This window comes from Filicampus tigris, chromosome 6, assembly GCF_054856515.1.
Source record: "Filicampus tigris isolate MCC_2025a chromosome 6, RoL_Ftig_1.0, whole genome shotgun sequence".
Classification (NCBI taxonomy): Eukaryota; Metazoa; Chordata; class Actinopteri; order Syngnathiformes; family Syngnathidae; genus Filicampus; species Filicampus tigris.
The window spans coordinates 6,131,407-6,150,909 of NC_141222.1; the positions used below are offsets into that span (position 1 = coordinate 6,131,407).

A 19,503-nucleotide genomic window follows, 5' to 3' on the forward strand; every position below is an offset into this window, starting at 1 on the left:
GCAGTAAAGTCTTTTGAGACACTGAGTCAATGAGGTCATTGTCAGAGTGCAGCAAAGCGCAACCCGTCAAAATGACTGCTCTTGTAGTTTGAATAATTTCAAAATCCTAGTAGTCCTAGTGTTAAAGAAGATCCAAAGTGTCACAGAATACAAATATCTGGACATTTGGTTGTACCAAAAACGTATAGTCAAAATTTGTGTAAAAACACCCTCGAGTAAACTGAAGTGTTTATAATTAAAACTATTAAATGTTGATGTAATGAAGCTAAATTGAGAATACCAATGTTTTTCCATCAATTTTATTTAAATTTCAAATGCCTCTGGACATCGTATTTAATCATTTTTAAGACCTTTTAAGGCCTTAGTTTTTTCAAAATCAATGTAAAGACTTTTAATGCATTTTAATGACCCGTGTAAAAACTGAAATCTTTTTCAAAGTATATTCAATGGAATACACTGCGAAAACCAGATATTTAATGTTAATCTTCAAACTGATATACTTTAAATGTGTTGCAAGCATGAAATTTAAAGTGAGTAAAAATAACAACATTCATCAGTTTAAACATAATATGTTTGTTCTTTGTCAGGTATTGTGTTGAATATAGTTTGAAAATGATTTGCAAATCATTGTTTACACGCAGTCCATAACCCTTTGAAAACCGAATATTGGCAATATTTGGGTTTTGAAAAGCCATGTAAACACACGCTAAAACCCAAATACGCTCATATTCGGGTTTTTAAAACCTGAATAAGACCCCTGGGTTATCCCTTTTCTAACCTGAGTATTTGGTTGTATTAACACATATAATATAAATTCCTTTGAAAGGAACATTGGTTTGTATTGTGCGCATGCTCTTTCTGCAAAAAATCATTGTCTTTTAATAGAAAAATAATAATAATAAAATAAAATTACGTCCCATCCAACTCCCAGCAAAAACAACTCCCACTCCCATTCTGCTCCCATTCATAATGTCTCCAAATCCCATACCGCTCACATTTTGGAGGCCAGCTACCTTAAAAATGGCTACACGTCTGTCTGAGGTTTTTTTTTTCCAACCAGGTAATCTCGCTCCCATGTGCTCATTTGAACATGTGAACATTTCATCCTGTACTGTCACAATCGCATGATTAAAGCTAAAGATGACTCCCATCCCGTGGGAATCCCGCTGGATTTCTGAAAAAATGTCACCTTCTAAAGTAGACGTAGTCAGAGTATTCTGTTTGTTTTACATTTTACACAGTTTCAATGGAGTTGGGGTTTGTGTTGACACTTCACTTTCCACACTTGGAAGTGAGCAAAGGCAAACCTTGAAAAAGGAAGCAACATAAAATAAGCTTAGGTTTTACAAGAAGGGGCATGCTCAGTTGTCTGAGAATGCAAAAGCTTGGACCTGGACTGATACTCTAATTTCAGAGAAATGGTCTGGACCACAAAACCAAGATTGGTCTCCATGCATCCATTTACAATACCGCTTATATTCGTTAGCGTTGGAAGTGAGCTGGAGTCTATGTCAGCTGACCTCAGGTGAGAGGCTCATAGCGACAAACAACAATTCATAGTCACATTCACACCTGAGGCCAATTTGGAGTGAACCTAACGTGCATGTTTTCGGAATGTGGGATGAAGCCCCGTTATTCGGTGAGAATCCACGCAAGGACACGGAGAATATACAAACTAAACACACAGCCTCAACCTCTGAACTGTAAGGTGAATGTGCTAACCACTCGATGACTGTGCCCAATTGTCATGTCTCCTTAATCTCAAAACCTAGTGCAAGATTGCTCATCAAATGCTTGACACTTGTTCTTTCACTCATTAGAAGCTAATTTGAAACTGTATTTAAAAACCCCTCCCACCATGCCCCTTTTGGAATAGGATTCCTCATCTAGTGAACGTCCTAGTAAAACCACGCATGCTCATTCATACATCTGTGTCTGAGAGCTCCACATTATACTTAGGCAATGTCATTTTCGTAATACACCTGCCTTATGTAAATTCAATCTCTGACATATTCTGCAAGTGCTATAAGCAGTTAGACACAGTGAAATCATCTGCTTCCCTGGGGATCCCAGTGAAACTCAGAGAATGAAGAGAACAGGCAAGTGAACTGGGAGGTTGAGGAAGAACACACTTGTGTATTTTATTTTCTGTATGAAAAAAAAATGAAACAGCAACTAGACTAAAAGGAACAGGGGATTTTAGAGAGTGGGCCACACATACGCAGAATACAATGAAAAGATAATGAGCATACATCTACCTATATGTACTAATATTTTCTTTGAATAATATTATATTATGAAATGGAGTTTTACTAAGGGGTAATGTCAAGGAAATCAGGGAGGCACACAGAATTGTCTCTTATTATAACAATGTTGCCCTTCACGAAATCAATCATCATAGAAAGCAGTTTCAAATGCATGACTACACTCCCAAAATAACATTGACACACTTTTAGTACAACCCTTGCCAAACACTATTTTCCAGAGTCCAATTTACACTTTTCTCTGTGCGCGATACTTGCAAAGAAAGACATTTTCTAAGGCTGGAATAGAGGGAGAGCTCGCGAGAGGGCAAGAAATAGAGAAATAGTAAACTGGTAGCCCCAAATAAGCATGTCCTGCAGTGACATGTATATTGAATATCAATCAGAGGCATGAGCTTTGCCAGCCCCAGTGCAGCACTCATTTCCAATGCACATGCTGTAGCTCAATCAGAAAGGCCCTAGTGGATAAAAAGAGATCACTTGCCTGGCTCTCTGAATTTTAGCTAATACCACATTTGCAAGTCTTCAAGTGCAAAGGGGGTTTGGTGAAGGGGGTGAGGGGCAAAGAGATGAAGGCGATAGAAAGGCATGAAGAAACAGAAGAGTGTCAGAAGGGTGTAGATAAAGATAGAAACTGAAAGTAAGAGGATGAGGAGAGAAACATCGAAATTGGGCTCTGCTTGGGAGTGTGCAAAAAGGGATTATTTAATGCAATAAATAAAACTGTGAATGGCTTTGTAGGGCACAAGCGATGGAAGTGATGCCTGGATGGGGATTACGCTCTTTTCATCATAAAGCCCCATCTGGTATACTAGCAAGACCATGTCTGTCCAGGCCTCTCGCCCTTTAAAGTGCCGGATTGGGTTACACATCAATCCAGTCCCGGCGCAGCTGTGTCGGGAAAATAAAGCATACCGATCCCGCAATTGCATGGAAAAGCATGCACTGACGTGCACACAAACACTGTATACAGAGTGATGCTCATCAATTACAAAAGTGTGTGTGCATGCAAATAGATGGAGGAACCAGGGTCAGTTATTGTAGAGGAGAGTTATAGAACAGTTTCACATAGACCCTACACACATATGTGGCCCCTCCCCCATACGCGTAGGCCCACAATGGTCAAACACAAAGCGTTTTGAAGTATATTTGATTGTAAGTTGAAAGAGCTCGCCATAATTAAAAGCAACGGGCAGTCATGTGTGATAAATGAATAGCATAGCGTTCCTCATCTTTTAACTAAACCACTGGCCCAGTGTCTGACAGATGTTCCACTTCCAATGAATGTGTTTGTATGTGTGTGTGAAATGTGCGTGAGAGAGAGAGAGAAAGAGAGAGAGAGGGACTGAGACTGACTATCGGGAGATCAGAACTTGTTGGTTTCTTTTATTCTATCTTCAGTATTTCATTATGTCAACAGTACAACTGATCTTTACAGGGGCTACACATGAACCCAAAGTGACATGATGGAAAACGTAATGAGTTCCACCAAGCATAGCAGCAGTGTTACAACCAGACCTGGGCGTTCCGCCTATGTGATGGACCGGTCCTTTTTTCCGTCATTGACAGATGGCCGTTTTGCTGACGGTTGACAAATGACGGGTAAAATTTAAAAATAGATGGACTAAGCATAGTCGGATGCCCATGTATTTAATTCGTCTTTCGTCTGTAGTCCGTCATTAGTCTATTTTTGCAGCGGGGCTTCGATGGCCGCGGCGAGTGCAGCAAGGAACAATAGTGAGTTGTAGTTGCCTGGGGGACAGATTTGAGTGATGGACCAGACTTTCATGGCCGCGGCAAGGCTGTTTGTGTACAAATAGACATGACAGTAGTGTACGCGCTTGTATTTCCTCATTCTGACTTCACGTACACCGCCCCTCCCTCCTGCTGCTGGGGCATACCATTACAAGAATTTCCTTATGTGGGAAATGACTACGGTACATGTCCTGTATGAATGTGCAAGTATGTTAACAAAATACATGTGCAATATAATACACAAGCAATATAATGCAAAAAAATATTTTCACCCAATTTTGTATTAAACAAAAACTGCACTATAAAGTACAGGTATATGAACAAAATACAGTACAGTATAGCAAACATAGTCCAAATACTGTACTTAACTACAGTAAACTATACTGTATTTTAGTGTTGCTTTTTCTCACACTTGGGAAATATGAGTCTATTTGGAGTTGTTGTGTTGGCTTCATTCTTTGCTGTATAAAAATGTTTGTCTGCGTATTATACAGTTTTGTTGCTAATTGCAAGTAACTATCCCATTGATCAGCACTGATGTCTGGTGATTCTTGTGTATACAAAAGCATTTTCGATGCCATCTCCATAGCTTCCTTGCTGGACGGTGGCTTTACATCAGGACTTTTTCAAAGTCTCGTAGATTTGAGTTTTTCCGACTCCAAGTCTTCTCCTTGAGTTTGCGCTACTGCGGGCTTTGCTAAGGGTTTGGGGTTCCGGATACAATACCGGAACTTCGTTGTAAGGAATCGATCATTAATGTAATATAGTAGTAGAAAATTGAATGCATACGTTTGTTTTTTCGAGTGAGGGAATTGCCGTTTGATCCGATGATGACGGAGCGGTCAAAGTTTTTCCGTAGTATAGAGCGGGGACTGCTTGAGTTTGCTGTACTGCGGGCTTCGCTATGGGTTCCGGACACCGGAATTTCCGTTGTAAGGAATCAATCGTTAATGTAATATAGTAGTAGAAAATTTAATGCATGTTTTTTTTTCCGGGTGAGGGAATTTCGGTTTGACAGAGGTCCGTAGGTGGAATACTTACTGTACCACAATCCCTATAACAGAGGCTTCCATTTGACATTGGCCGTGGCCGAGGCTTGCAGCTTCAGGGTCCTAAAAGGAGACGTTTTTAGTCCGGCCGGGGCTGAAGCTCTCATGCCGTAGTGAGGCTTCCATGTGAAAATTTTAGTCGAAATCGCCGACGGAAGCCCGTTTAAAATTAGAGGTGGACCTGCCTATAGACGGGTACTATCCCTGGCCCCCCAGAAAAAAAGGCGAATGACGGAAGGGTAGCCATGCTGTTGACGGATGACAAATGACGGATGCCCAATTTGTAGTAAAATGCCCAGCTCTGGTTACAACTATAGTGGAGCATTGATATTCAACAAAATATACCCCTTAAATCATTAAGCGTGTTTAAAACAATAGACCGACTGACCGACATCATTACTATTTGGTCCGGTTTGACAAATAGACGGAGAGACGGATGGCGGAAGGGTACCCAGGCTGCAGGTGGATGGCGATTGACGGACCTGCAAATTTTCGTAAAATGCTCATCTTTGCTGCTCACAAAACGCTTCACACTGGCACGCTTGGGTGTACCGGGAACAGGAGGTGGCTCAAAAACTGAGAGCACAACATTGTTATTTAGAGCCGGGAGCCCATTTCGTATTACAACACACGCTTACTATAATTGTTCGGGTACTTCAAGTGTCCGCTCTAGACACAGGGTTGGTGACACAGTCTACAGTGGAAGTTTGCGTAAGTTGAAATGGGCCTAAGCATCGATGTCCACATAGATTGTGGTGAAGATAGATTACAGTTTCGACATCAAGTGGTTAAGATTTTTCTGTGCAATGAAAAACAATTAACATCCAGAAAATCCCCCCAATTTGGGTGATTGCTTTAATATTTTCAGACGATGAAGTGGGCATGGTTATAGATGTGCACATACATTTTAGTTATTAGTCATAGTTTTCAAACATTAAGTGACATTAAATTGTTTTTTTCTCTATGTGTGCATATGAAGATGAAAAGGCTTAACGATATGCATAAAATCCCAAATATTGCGGTTTTAATATTTCAGAGGATTAAGTGGGCAAGATTAGCGATGTGCACATGAATTTTGCTGATGATTGGCCACTGTTTTTAGACATTAAGTGATGTTAAAGACAAAGTCAACCCAAACATATTTTGTAATGTCAGTATTTAGATTTTTGGCTTAAACACATGTTATCATGGTACATTCCCTATGTTAATACTTATACGTGGTTCCAGCAGGTGTAAAGTTTTGTCGATTTTTCAGCCACCAAATTGTCAGGTGGACAGTGAGCGTGTCAATGGAAATGCCCTTGGTACACCACAACACCCAGCATGGCGCAGACCCTTCTGACAAATTCACAAACACACTAAACGAAGCTTGCACCAGTAGGAAAATCAAGGTGTGCCAGTTTTTAAATACTAACACTAATATCATTACACGTTTTGCCAAAACTCTAAGGGTACGTGTACCACTAACTTTCTTAGGCGGTGGGTGGTACATTTCTCTGACTGAGTGTGTAAGAAGTAAACTAAATATCAATTTTAGATGAAAATAAAGTTGGACTTTTAATGTCTTTCCCTGTTACTTTCTAACAATTTTAAATTCTTGAAGGCACAAGAGATTTCCTCTACTGCAGATGTATAATTACCTTTCATTGAGGAAACTGCCTTTCAGCCACAAATGATATTTGATGTCTCACATTAACTTCAAGGACACAATTCACTTTGGAGCTATGTTAGACCTTTAGTTCTCCTGTCTAAATTAGCTGGGGAGGATGCCTCTTCATCTTTGGACCGTCTCATCCTCACTCTGGGCCTCATCATTGGTAGAAAGACCCACACTCATTATCTCATGATCTGCCCATAGTTGTTCCAAGACCAGCAGGATAAGAACACAGAGGATAATAATTACAGTTTCATAAAGAACTCAATCATACTGGCATGACAACAGCTTTTGAATAATTGAAAACTAAATTATATTAATTTAGCATCAGAATGAGAATCTGCTGCTTCCATCAAACTTCAAAAAGAAAACAAAAGTGTGTTGCTTATCTCTTTGTGCCTGTAAATTATGAACAAAGACATGAAGAAAGAAAGACAAGGCTGGGATGGAGGGGAAATGTTACGACTCTATTGAAAGATTGTGCCGTTAACAAATTGGTGGGTCTCAGCTGTTTCTCAAGTCTTAAGCCTCTGGCTGCATTTGTCTGCCAGTTGGTCTTTCTCTTTATCGCGCTGCTTCTGTCAATGCAAGACCCTCACTTGTATCTGGACAGCTGAAATGACAATGCTGCTGGCAATAGAGAGGTAGTTGATGTGAGAAATGGGAATAAAAGGAGCCCAAATCATTGCTTCCCCCCTCCCCTGTCAGTCAGCCTGGACAGCCCTGAGGAGATCAAACCTGTTTGTAATCCAGCTCTTTTATTTCATGTCTGTGTTTACAACCTGACCGCAATGTGGCCGTGTACTATCTCACAGCTCTGTCTGGGCTTCATGTCTCTCTTTATTAAATCAGATGGAAGTTGGGGATGATAGTGGATGCATTCATTGTCCTTGGCTGACAGTCTCTCAAACAGCAGTGCTAGTTTTTATGCACTTCTCTGACAAGTGACAGGCAATTAATCGTGCCAACCCCAACCGCTATCATCACTTTCCTGCCAGGGTTTGAATGGATACTCAAGTTCGGTAGTAATGACAATTATTAAGATGGTTTCTTTTAGTGGTTCTTTGTTTTAGAGGAATGACTTTGAAAATGGCATATCATCTGGAGTCGTCTCAGAGCCTCGATTCACATTGTCCATGTTTGGGATCTGTTGAAGACAGACCAATATATAGAAGGGGACCCTACCTATAAATCACAATCCTTTGGAGATTTGGGCAATTAAAGAAAAGGCGGTTGCTGGACCAAATGGAGAACATGCAAATCCATGCAGATATGCTAATCACACATGCCATGGTACTGCACTAATGAGCATCATGGCGATGGTCGCTGTACTAATGCCCTGCTTGAAGTGTGTCATTTCAAACCATTTAAAATCCAAATGCAATGATCACTTCCCACCATAAATTTGTATTTGTCACTTAATAAGAGTGCACTTAGACTGGGACAGTTCTCTCGTACCATCCGTGTACATGATTTCGTAACCAAGATATTTGTGTGCACCATCACTTCATAATACAACAATGCGACTTTCCTGACTTCAGGGATTCTTTTGAGTTGACTTGTTTGTCTATTGTATGTCTATTGTGCAGGGTGACTGTTGTCATAATAACTGGAGGTTGTGCAATGATTATACAACAGTTCCAGGTTGTGCCCCCATGCACCTGCTTGTGCATGAACAGTCATGGTATGCTTATTCCCACTTTGACCAGCTGTGATGGTGTTACGGTGGTCTACCAAGGAACGGACGCGAATATTAGTTTAAAAAAAAAGGCGGGAGGGCTGTAGGTGTTAAACATACCCAGGCACAGAATGAAATACCTCCAAGAATGCATCGATTCTCATGTAAAAGTATGTTCTCAGGACAAAACTAAGAAATGATTACAATATATTAAACAGACCCACGGTTAAAACATGAGCAAGCAAACATGACCTAACCCTAAGGGCAAAGGGTGTTAAGCATCAGTATTATTTTTTTTTTTTAAGTTTTTAACCTCTAGTGGTCACCATGATGATTTACCATGTTGTGATTCTTCAGGTGACAAAGTGGCTCCTAGTGCTGTTACAATTACAAGCTACTTTCTAATAGGCAAGTGATCCTCATGTTTCATATATTAAGATATACTTTAATAGCACAAGAATCAGCTTGTGATGATGAGTGTTTTTGGGGACCTTGGCCCAAATTCATTTTACCAATACAAAGCAATTCAATAGGTTAATTTTGGGCAAAGCAGAATTGACATATTGTATGTGGAGATGACTATAAGATGCTGAGTTGGCTAAGTCAAAGTAAGAAATGGTTGTGAGCTATCATGTTTACACAGTCAACTGTCTTACTGTAATTCCTAATACTTTTGATGAATGTGGTATTAAAAACGAAATTAGACTGAATGTGCATTGCTTCAAATTCCATCTACTGCATCATCCTGCTTCAAGCAAATGGCAATACATCATTAAAATTATGAATTTGACAACACATTTAGTAGAAACCAAAGACAAACAAGAAATGAATATCAGTATTCTGTGAAATAGAAATGACACATACAATCAAATAGTTGTTTCCTAACACAAGTCCAAACCAGCCACCAACCAAGCGATTCATTTGAATGAGGACAACATACATTTGATTTTGGAAGTTTGAAGCGTTGAACTCTTGTCAAATGGTATCCCACAGAGAACCAGTTACAGAGGGAATAGACTTCAGGAAAGGGAAGGGTTAAAAGACAGAAGCGTGAACTGCATAAATGAAAAGCTAAAAATTACTTGAAAATAATATTTGAATGTTTTTTTTTTTTAATTTAAACTTTTAATGGTGCGTTATTAGTAAGTAACTATGTTCAATTTGATAGAAAGCAATAACAGGCTTAAGAGAAGGATGACCGTAACGGCTACCTGCAGTGCACTGGGAAAAAAAAAAGGAATGCACCCCCACCAAGTCCTCCATCTTTCACATAGCGAAGGCTTCGCCTTTGGTCAGCTTGGAGAAAATGAATAGAAAATCCTCCCTGCAGTTTGTGATAAAAGGCCTGACTCAAAATAACACCAGGAGAGTTTTTATCTCACTTTGCACTTTTGGAATAGTAGCTTTTCTTACTCCAGATCCACATCCCGCAATGGCATGAATACTAAATGGCATTACGTTAGATCATATGACTTGGGTTTGACATAATATCCATGACACTTCCACCCCTTTAATACGATTTCATTTCACTTTTCATCGGGCTCATCATTACTGGTGCAGATTTGCAAAAACCACCTGCAGGAGTGATTTGCCATTTTAGGGACATGCTCCAAAGAAGCTGGATCGCTTCAACTCAGTATGCAAACCACTAAGTCATATTAAAACAAATGTTTAATTTAATTTACCTCAATAATCGTAATAAATATTGAATTAACATTTGTACTAATAACTGGAAAGAAATACGGCTTTAAAAGCATAATAATGGAGACCCCCTACCTGGCAGCCCTTGGATCCACGACCCCCGCTGATTGCGTTTTGTCGAACCATGGCATTCCATTGACAACATCCCATAGACTGTTAGTTTTCCGTTGGTGGTCTCGGATTTTGCCTGTCCTTTCTTGGAATCGTGCAACCGGAATAGGTGCGTCCTGCGCTCTTCACGCTGCGGTGGTAGTTTCACGATCTGATTGGACAACGTTAAGCGAGACTTCATCAGCAGAACATCCCTGTCGTCATGACAACTTGCCAATATCTCAACAGGGGTGTGTTTGTGGGAGGCTGGACTGGCGAGCCATGGTTGCTTTTTTGCTTCCGACTGGATTACGAATTTTTTTGTATCACTGTTACCGCACCGCTTGCTTACCCCCTCTCGGTCGCAGAAGGTTCCGCTAATCTTTTCAGTGTGCCTTTGCGGGGAATATATGAACTACGATCCAAGTCTGTGACCAGCTGTCCCATCACAGTCTAATAGCTCAATGTCTTGCACCACAGGATGCCAAATCATCTTAAAACTATTCAGGATGGTGACAGACGACCAAAAAGTAACGGTATAAAAAAACCAAACACTTTGTCCGATACACAAGAAAATGTAGAACGACACTTTTGAAAGGTATTTCACTTCCTTCCCCCAGAAAGGCCTTTGTCATAATTCCCCATCATCTCACAACCATATCCTCCGAATGAATATCTGAAAACAACGTAGATACAATGAAAATAGAAAAAGAATGGAATGAGTTTATCCATCTATTGTCTAAGCTGACATTTGGTTTACAACAAATATCAATAAAGTAATCAGACAGACTGCAACAGAGGAAAAAGTACAAGGCTGGCAGAAGGCATTATCATGTCAGCCATGCTAACTGTGGTACAAACAAATGAATGTTTGTTGGCTGAGACACCTGCTGTGCCGCTAGCCTGCTAGCGCATGATTAGCGAAGCACAGACGGACAGTTCCCAGACTCTTTCCCAATTACCTCCTGCCGAGCAGTAGACGGTGACCTTGGCCGCTGCAGGAGCTCTTCTCACAGGCTTGAAGAGAATGGCCGGCTGAGACATAAGGCCCTAGCCTCCGCACTCCTTTGATTGCTAATCCCTTAAACATTGTGCACCACTCGGCTCCCTACCTGGCCTTCAAGCCGGAGGCGGCTTGGTGGTGGCCATTGAAAGCAGGTGATGAATGGAGTGTAACTGCTGGAAGCCAGACTCCCTGGGTAGCCGATGTGTTCTGTCAGGCCTCAAAGCTGTTTGCAACAGTCCAGTGTGGTTATCGTCAGTTTTGGTGGATTTTAGAACAAGTACGTCATGCCAATTCAGGTCATTTGCAGCTCATATTTAAAGTGTATGTGGGTGCCATAATACATGGAAAGGCACCGCACACTAAAAATGTCAGCAAAATATATATGATTCCCCCCCAAACTTTATACTTTAATAGAAAATGACAAGGCATAATGTGTATTGTATTATTAAAGCAACCATGGCGACCAGAAGACACACAGAGATTCTGTCAATGCAGATATTTGCCTGGTGACATGGAATTCCAAAACGCATCCATAAACATTTATCTGATGGCTTTGGTACAAAACAAAGGGGGGAAAAATGGCTGGAGGATCTCATTGAGTTAGGAAAAAAAAGAAAAGAAAACAAACCTTTGGTAATGTCAGCAGCATGTTCAGAAGAGGCAGCTGGATGCCAAGCTCTTAAGGAGACCGGAGCTGAATTCAATGCCTCTTGTCAGGGGAGCTTGATGTGATTATTGCCCCCTGCTAGGGCAGGGAAAGTGAAGTTGTCTGGCGCTGCCAAGGACGCTCCTGCAGCACTGCGGGATGCCCCTTTCACTGTCCCAACTAGAGGAACATCGCCCTGGAAGCAACAGAAGGTGGGACGCATGCACCATCTTTACCAAGGAATTCTGGATGTGTGCATGCGCATTAATGTTTGTTCTGCGGTCCCTCAGCGTCCATTCTGCTGATGCTACAGAAACAAATGGTAGGCGCGGTGGTCAAGGTGAAATTAGGCTTAGGCCTACCACACTGGCCTAAAATGATGCAGATGACCAGGCCTATTCTTTTTCCTCCATTGCTGTGTATATCACAGCAGAAGAAGCCGTTTTAAGGTGCAGTAGTCCCACGTGTGCAAATGTTTGTCTTTGCCTGTAAGTGAATAGAAAGCATCGTTTGATCTGCTTAAGAAATGCCCCCCTCCCCCATCCCTCCAGTGAGGAGTCCTTTGCTCAAGGCTCATATCGACGTACTCTCTGCTGACTATTGATTGTACAATATGAGAATAACAATGTCCTTTTCACTGGGATGGTCGTTTCCATTCTTCTTTTTCTTTTGGGTTATCTTTTTCTTATCTCCTTAAGTGAACAATTTTACAACGGCAAAACTAAAACCACAAAAGGTAAGTCTTACAATAATTGCATTTGACTGGATAATTATGCGAGCAGAATGCAATAATTGTAGACATAAAAGCTCGAACAATACCAGTCGGCCCATGCAATGTCCAGCAAAGTCAAATACATTTCAAATCTGATTAGAACTACATTTTGTACTTTGGCCACCCAGGAACAAGATCAGGAGAGCAGAGAGCAGTGCCGTTTGGGATATGAGGGTAGATTTCCCCAAATCGTACCACGCAACTGCTCAAACGACCTCTACTCCCTACTTTCGGCGCTCTCCCCCAGAAGGCAAACGGGGTAAAATAAGACTTCAAAGCAACTCCAAAATAGTCCTGACACAAACTCATTTCCTCATGTTACATGTAGGAGACTGGCAAGCTTACCAGACTGCTCTAAATGTGACAACTTTCAATCTGTTTCCGTCTGCTACCTTGCTGCATATAGCGGTAAGGTGATGCCATCTTGAGAGAGCCCTTATTTACATTCTGATAAAGACTTAGAAGAAGCCAGAAGGGGAGAGTATTTACGAGGGCCTGTCTGTGGGACATACTGTGCTTAAATGAGATCAGGAATTCAGATCTGATTTAAGAGGATGCTATTAGGAGCAAGGAACCACAAACGACTGCAAATTTTAGCATTAAGACGGAGCAGTAAAGACTCAATTAGTCTGTACATTCAGTGGATAAAAAGTGTTGTTTTGGTGCGTTGACGAAAAAAGAGCATGAAAGGAGCAGCTTGCCTCAACGTCACATTGCTTATAAGGCCTAATAAATAAAATATAAACCCAAACTAAATATGTCCCCTCATTGTCATGCAGACGTACAAGAAGGCTTAGTTTTTACAGTATATGCCAATGTTTGATGTTTCCGAGCAAAACGCCAGCAGATGGAATTTTATTTGGGCTTCGATAGGTGGTTTCACTTCATCTGTTAACAGAGAGGCTTTTTGATTTGCAAAAGTTCAGTGTAACAGATTCTGTCATTGCTCTAAGCAGCACAAAGAAAGTCAAGAAAGTAGCACACAGTACTGTACAGACTACACTACAGTAACAGGAAAAGGATTAGGAAGTTTTTACAGTTTCAATAACAAAATGGGGATCTCATTAATATATTTTGTGTATGCACAAAATAGGGCCTGGAAGTTGTGCCATGTTTTATTCGAGTGTTGGACTTCTAATTGAAAATAAATGAATAAATAAAGCCAAGTTGGTAGGAAGGTGTTTGTACCTGTATGCATTTTGATAAGTCAGATGGGAATGTGAAGACATTTAGACAAATGATTCACACACACTTAATAAATCACTTGCTTCATTATGAAACCCGTGTTCTTTTTGCTCATATACTATATATATATATATATATATATATATATATATATATATATATATATATATATATATATATATATATATATATATATATATTCACGATACTAGAATTCCAACTTCGATACCGATACCCAGTTCAGTATCGATACTCGATACCATTTCAATACCACACGGAACAAATGAAAGCACAGGCTTTAAAAAAAATTTTTTTTTTTTTACTGTAAAACTTTTTTATCGCCAAAAACTTTAATTATCATTAAAAAAACTATTTTATTAAGAGGTACTGCAAAAAAAGGCTTAATCTTTCACAAAGCATTGACCAGCATGGCTCATTCGTTTTCATGTACTGCTTTTGCACTGACCATATATGGATAGATTTCGCCATGTATAGGGCGGTACATTCAGGCTCCCAAGTTCAGTGACTTATTAAGGGAAAATGTCCTACAAGTGAGTGTACGTACGCACGGTTTGATTTTTTTCCTACGCCATTTTCGAATTTTGTGCGTACGCACACTTTTAGTTTGAATCCTACGCACTCTTTGATAAGTGAAACCCCTGGTATGCTCTGAAGGCCTACGGAATGACAAAAAGATTATTTGTTAATGAGTGAACTGATCTTGTTTAATTTAGTTGGTTTCCAAATTGTTTGATTTTTGGGCAATTCAAACTTTGAAAGCTCCTCTGTATTTATTTGACAGCCAATTTCAAATGAACATAGCATGCGGAATAATCTTTAAAATGTAACTTTGTTGACTTTATTGCAAATGCATTTCTTACAGATGTTTCATTGCACGCTCGTGCTTGCCATATACATGTAAACTCCATTTGGAATGTTCAAAACAAATATACATGCAGGATGTATCCCCACAAAAATGTGGGCCAAAACCTGCATTGAATTACATGGCCCCATTGTGGAACTGGATGAAATCCAAACAACATTTAATTGGATTCACTTGGGAAGATTATAAACTGACCACAGATCAGAGATTTCAGTTTGATGCAGTTACCAGTCTCTGAACTCCTTTCCACCTAAATCCTATCCATTTCTATTACCTTTTGTGTGTGCGCGTGTGTTGCCGTGTGTAGGGGTGTGTGCGTGCGTGTGTGTGCATGTGTGCAAATGTGTTTAACACAGGTCTGTTGCCATATTGTGACAAACTTGGATAAATAATATGCTTCATCTGAGAAATAGGGTTAACATATTGCTAAAGATAATAAATGCAATATTTAGCCAACAGGTATCTATTACTTGTCATTACTTGTGGGGTTGCTACGGCAAAAGGATAATGATTGGTTAATGCAGTTTATTCAGTCAGGGTGGGGGTGCTGCTCTGCATACATTTTCACCCACACTGGCACTGAGGTAGTGCTTCATATAGAATTTTAATAAGGAGCACCTTCCTTTAACAGACAATTTAACACCAAGTTAAAAAAAAAAAAATGTTTATATATAATCTACACACACACACACACACACACAATTGCATAATTTACATAATCATCTGCATAATCTATTTCATTCACGGGGAAATGGGCTAAGATTTATAATCAAGATGAGGCGATACTAATATTGGGCAAGTCCAGGATGTAATATGTCTTGTATAATGAAAATGGGGATCAGCCTGACTATATTCGTAAGACGGCAATTGATACAAGCATTCAATCTACCCAGAAAATTCAGTAGATACCTTCACATTACCACCACCGCCCTCCCCCACCTCTGAATATAGAAGCATATATTTCACAGTTCAGATACAAGCCTGTGGAAAGGAAAATTACTGCACATATACAGTCCAGTGAATTACTAAGCAGCAGTTCAAACTGTTAGTTATTACTGATATAATAGTTGAAGGAATTGTAGCCACGCAAAACCAAGCATTGTGTCTTTTGTGTCACTATGTATAGATTCTAAGAAAGCTGTTGATTTTTCATTGCTTGAGGATACAGTACATTGATTTTTTTTTCTCTTTCTGATTGTTCCTTAACCACCCAATGCACAATGGGAAGTAGAATCAGTCCGAGGCTAGGAGCACCAAAATAATCCATCATCAAATCATATCACATGACTAAATGTCCCCTTTATATTTCAGGCCAGAAGTATTGTGCTGGACCAGTGTATAACCTGCGTGAAGATGACGGTAGTAACAGCATATCTTATTAAAAATTATGTTTCAGTCTGCCTTTGGTAACGTCTGTTAGTCCATGTGATGTGACTTGCCAGAAATGTCTAGTTTTGTCTCATCTTTGCAAAGGACATTCACCAGATGTTTTTGGGCTAGTCAATATTGGTCTTAGCAATTTCAAGTCTGATTAGTTGCGAATTAATTCAGTGATTGTTGTGGGTTTGACTTTCTGTCAGGGGTACCAACAATTTTACCTGTGCCATGTTAACAAAGAAAAGAACACTGTACTGACTACTCAGTTATGTACCATAGTTCATTTTAGTTAGTATTTTAAAAAATAATTCTGTCAGAATAAAAAAGCAATGCTTGATTTGCATATTTTCATATATTTCTTTGAATATATTACTAAATTATTTCCATTTCTGTTGTGGGATATTATTTCTTCAAAAAAACAGGGGGCACCGACATGTGTACCGGCAATCGACCACTTACGCCCACATTCATACCTATGGGAAATTTTGTGTTTAATAAATTTGCATATTTTTGGAATGTGGGGGGAAGCTGGAGAGGTCTTGATTCAGAATCATGAATAAAAGATGATTGGTGAATGGAACAAATGTTCAAAATTAATTCACATTTCAATTAAAGCCTTCTCCCCAAATACACGGTTATTTATGCAGTTGTTTATTTTGCATTCCCCAACCTAATGATGCTAGTTTATCTCATTGTGAAACACAGTCAATTTAATACCGTATATCAAATTAATCTGATTTGTTCTGAGCATTTAAGTTCACTTGAAATGCATTTGGTTGCTATGGTGATATCAACTCATTATATTGTCTATCAATCATACAAATAGTACAATATGAGTGTTGAAAAATATTCTGTCTCTTCATGTTTTACATATTTTAAACATTATGGCTCATTGACCATGACTGTCCATTGTTTCATGGAAATTTGAGTTTTACAGTAATCTTGCTTAAAAACATCCACAGCAACCACCAAATGGTACTGTCATTTCTGGACTACAAAATGCATGGTTAAAAGCTGCAACAGCTAAATTTGGCCAGAAAACAAATTTGCACATACATTGGCCGCTTTGTATTAATACCCAACGGCTCTCCACATTAAAACATGGGATATTTGCAAAGACAGAGGTCACACAAGTGGCTTTTTAAAAACAACTTTTATTTACCTTAAATTCATAGCTAATTACATGGCGGCAACCCAAAAATATTCTCAGTCCACATCGTCACACGAGGCAAATTCGCTGATCAGCTTCACCACGCAGCAGTGCACATAGGTCCGTGGCAGTGCAGCCTTTGGAAACCTGTTTCTTACATGTTTGGCGGACACAGGCGTTGCTCTATGGCCAGAAATGCTGTCCTCTGAGGCGAGCCGCTAGTGCCTGTCGTCCATTGCCAGCGATTTAGTGAGAGTCAAACAAACAACAGAGATGGTTGCACTGCAGAGATGGCTGTATGGCAGTCGTTCCCTATGCTCATTAACTCAACTCAAGATGCTTATTTCCGGAGCTGGGCATCGTCTAACCGTCACCGCGTTGTGTCCTGCATATTTAATCGACCCACATAGTCCCAGTTGGTCGGAGTCAGCCAAATGGCTTCGAGAACGGACTTTACCGGTACCATGTCACACGCAGGTGCCGCACTCCTGACACATGGTCGAGAAAGCAAAAAATAGTGTTGTTTAACTTGCAGTCTGACAGACGCAATGACATGTTCCCCATAGTGTTTTGATTTCACTGATCAGCACTCTGTGTGTGTTTCAGTTTTTTCTTTGTTTGGCGGCATGTCTGCTCGTGCGGCGCCTTGCGTGTGACATGAAAATTACATTCTCGAGGCCGATTGGCTGTCGCAGATGAAGGATGGACCAGGACCACGTGTGTCGATTTAATGTGCAGGATGGAATGCGGGGACGATTAGACGATGCCCAGCCCTGCTTATTTTCTCTAGAACACTAGCTTGAAAATTCTGGCTTCTAGTACTGAATGACCATTTCATTTGCAAATGTATGACATTTCGTTTTGCTTTTATCCTTGTTCCACAACCAATGGACTTTATGCAAGGCAACTCATATTTCACATATTTCCACTGAAAAGATTCGGAAAAGGCATACAAGCTTGCGGTTGACGTGGGTTTTTGTAATGGTACTTTTCAATAGCTCGAAGCTGGTGTTTTTCAAGGTGGAAATGTCATCTGAAGGAGTGACTTTTAAAAGACAAATTAGGTCCTCCAGTCAACTCTGTGGGGTGCAGGCCATTATGTTCAGTGAGCTGGTACTACAAAGCAGATAGAACGTTTATGCAATCTGTAAGACAATTTAACTATTGCAACACGGAGTCGACTAAGGTAGTCTGTCCGTCTTTCTCTTTGTTTCTCCTTGCTTGACTCCCCAGCGAGTCACAAAAATGTGCTCTTTCTCACTCGCACTCTCCCCCGCCGACCCTGCGAGGCACCGGGTATAGTGAGGTGATGATGTCGGCCGCTCCATCATGAAGCTTCGTGGGAATGTTTAGCCTCATCCTGAAGTTCGTAGTATAGGCTGTTAGTCATTATTGTTTTATATTTGGTTGTCTTTTATGTTTTCATAAACTCAATTTTGTTGCATTTGCACCATAGAATGTGACAATAAAGACTTTCAATTCTATTTTGTGGTTGTTCTGGTGCTCTATAAACAAAGTTGACTTGAGAGTGTCAAAATAAGCCGTGCAAGTCCATGTTTACATGTATCTGCATGTACTATGAAACAGTGTGAGATATGGTGCTTTGATCGTTTCGCTTCACCTGGATAACTGGAGTAATTAATGAGGTAATCCGTGTTTTATGGTATCTTGACATCATTTCTGCAGACTGCAAGTATATTTGAAAGAGTTTGCTGCTATCGCTATGTTAGACAAGTGACCGGAAGTTAGCACACCTCTCTGTACCCCAAATGTGGAAGTGATGCGTGCATAGGGTTCATACCCTTCCTTTAAGAATGGGAATAGAAATACTCTTCCACAGCTCTGATGTAAGACTGGAGACTGGAGGTACATCAAAGTACATGTCAAGCAACAGGAAAACAGAACCAATGAGTTGGAGGTTTTGAAGGCAGTGGGATGACTTGTAGCGGGCAGCTCCGGGGAATAGCAGAGACTCTTAATCATGATACAAGCTAATGAGGTCCAGGGACATTCAGTACACACTATTCTCTGTAATTGCATATTTTCCACTGACCTCACCACCAAAGTAAAAATGATAAATGAAATATTTTCTTTCTTATGAGTTAAAAAAAAAGCAACATGGGGTTGTTGCGAGACTGCTTTTCTTGCACCATTTTCGCGGCCTCTGGATAAGATAGTTTCATTCAGCAGATTGACAGCCCTCTCCAGCGTCTTCTCGTCAGAGTCATCAACCTGCAATTGCTAACATGGAGCAGCTGGCTGTGTCGGCGTCGGACGGACACGTTTTGTTGGG

The 19,503-nt window shown here is 40.2% G+C and overlaps 1 protein-coding gene across 1 annotated transcript in view; it reads right to left on the reverse strand.

Annotated features, from left to right (window-relative positions):
- LOC147145563 (uncharacterized) overlaps positions 1 to 11,902 on the reverse strand; it is a 52,435-nt gene extending 40,533 nt beyond the window's left edge. Inside the window, exons 1-2 of the mRNA XM_086033944.1 lie at positions 11,826 to 11,902; positions 10,177 to 10,363 (exon numbers count right to left, since the gene is read on the reverse strand). Of these exons, the coding sequence (XP_085890070.1) occupies positions 10,177 to 10,232 (56 nt within the window). The 5' untranslated portion in view covers positions 10,233 to 10,363; positions 11,826 to 11,902. The remainder of the gene's footprint in view (positions 1 to 10,176; positions 10,364 to 11,825) is intronic.
- Positions 11,903 to 19,503: the final 7,601 nt, after the last annotated feature.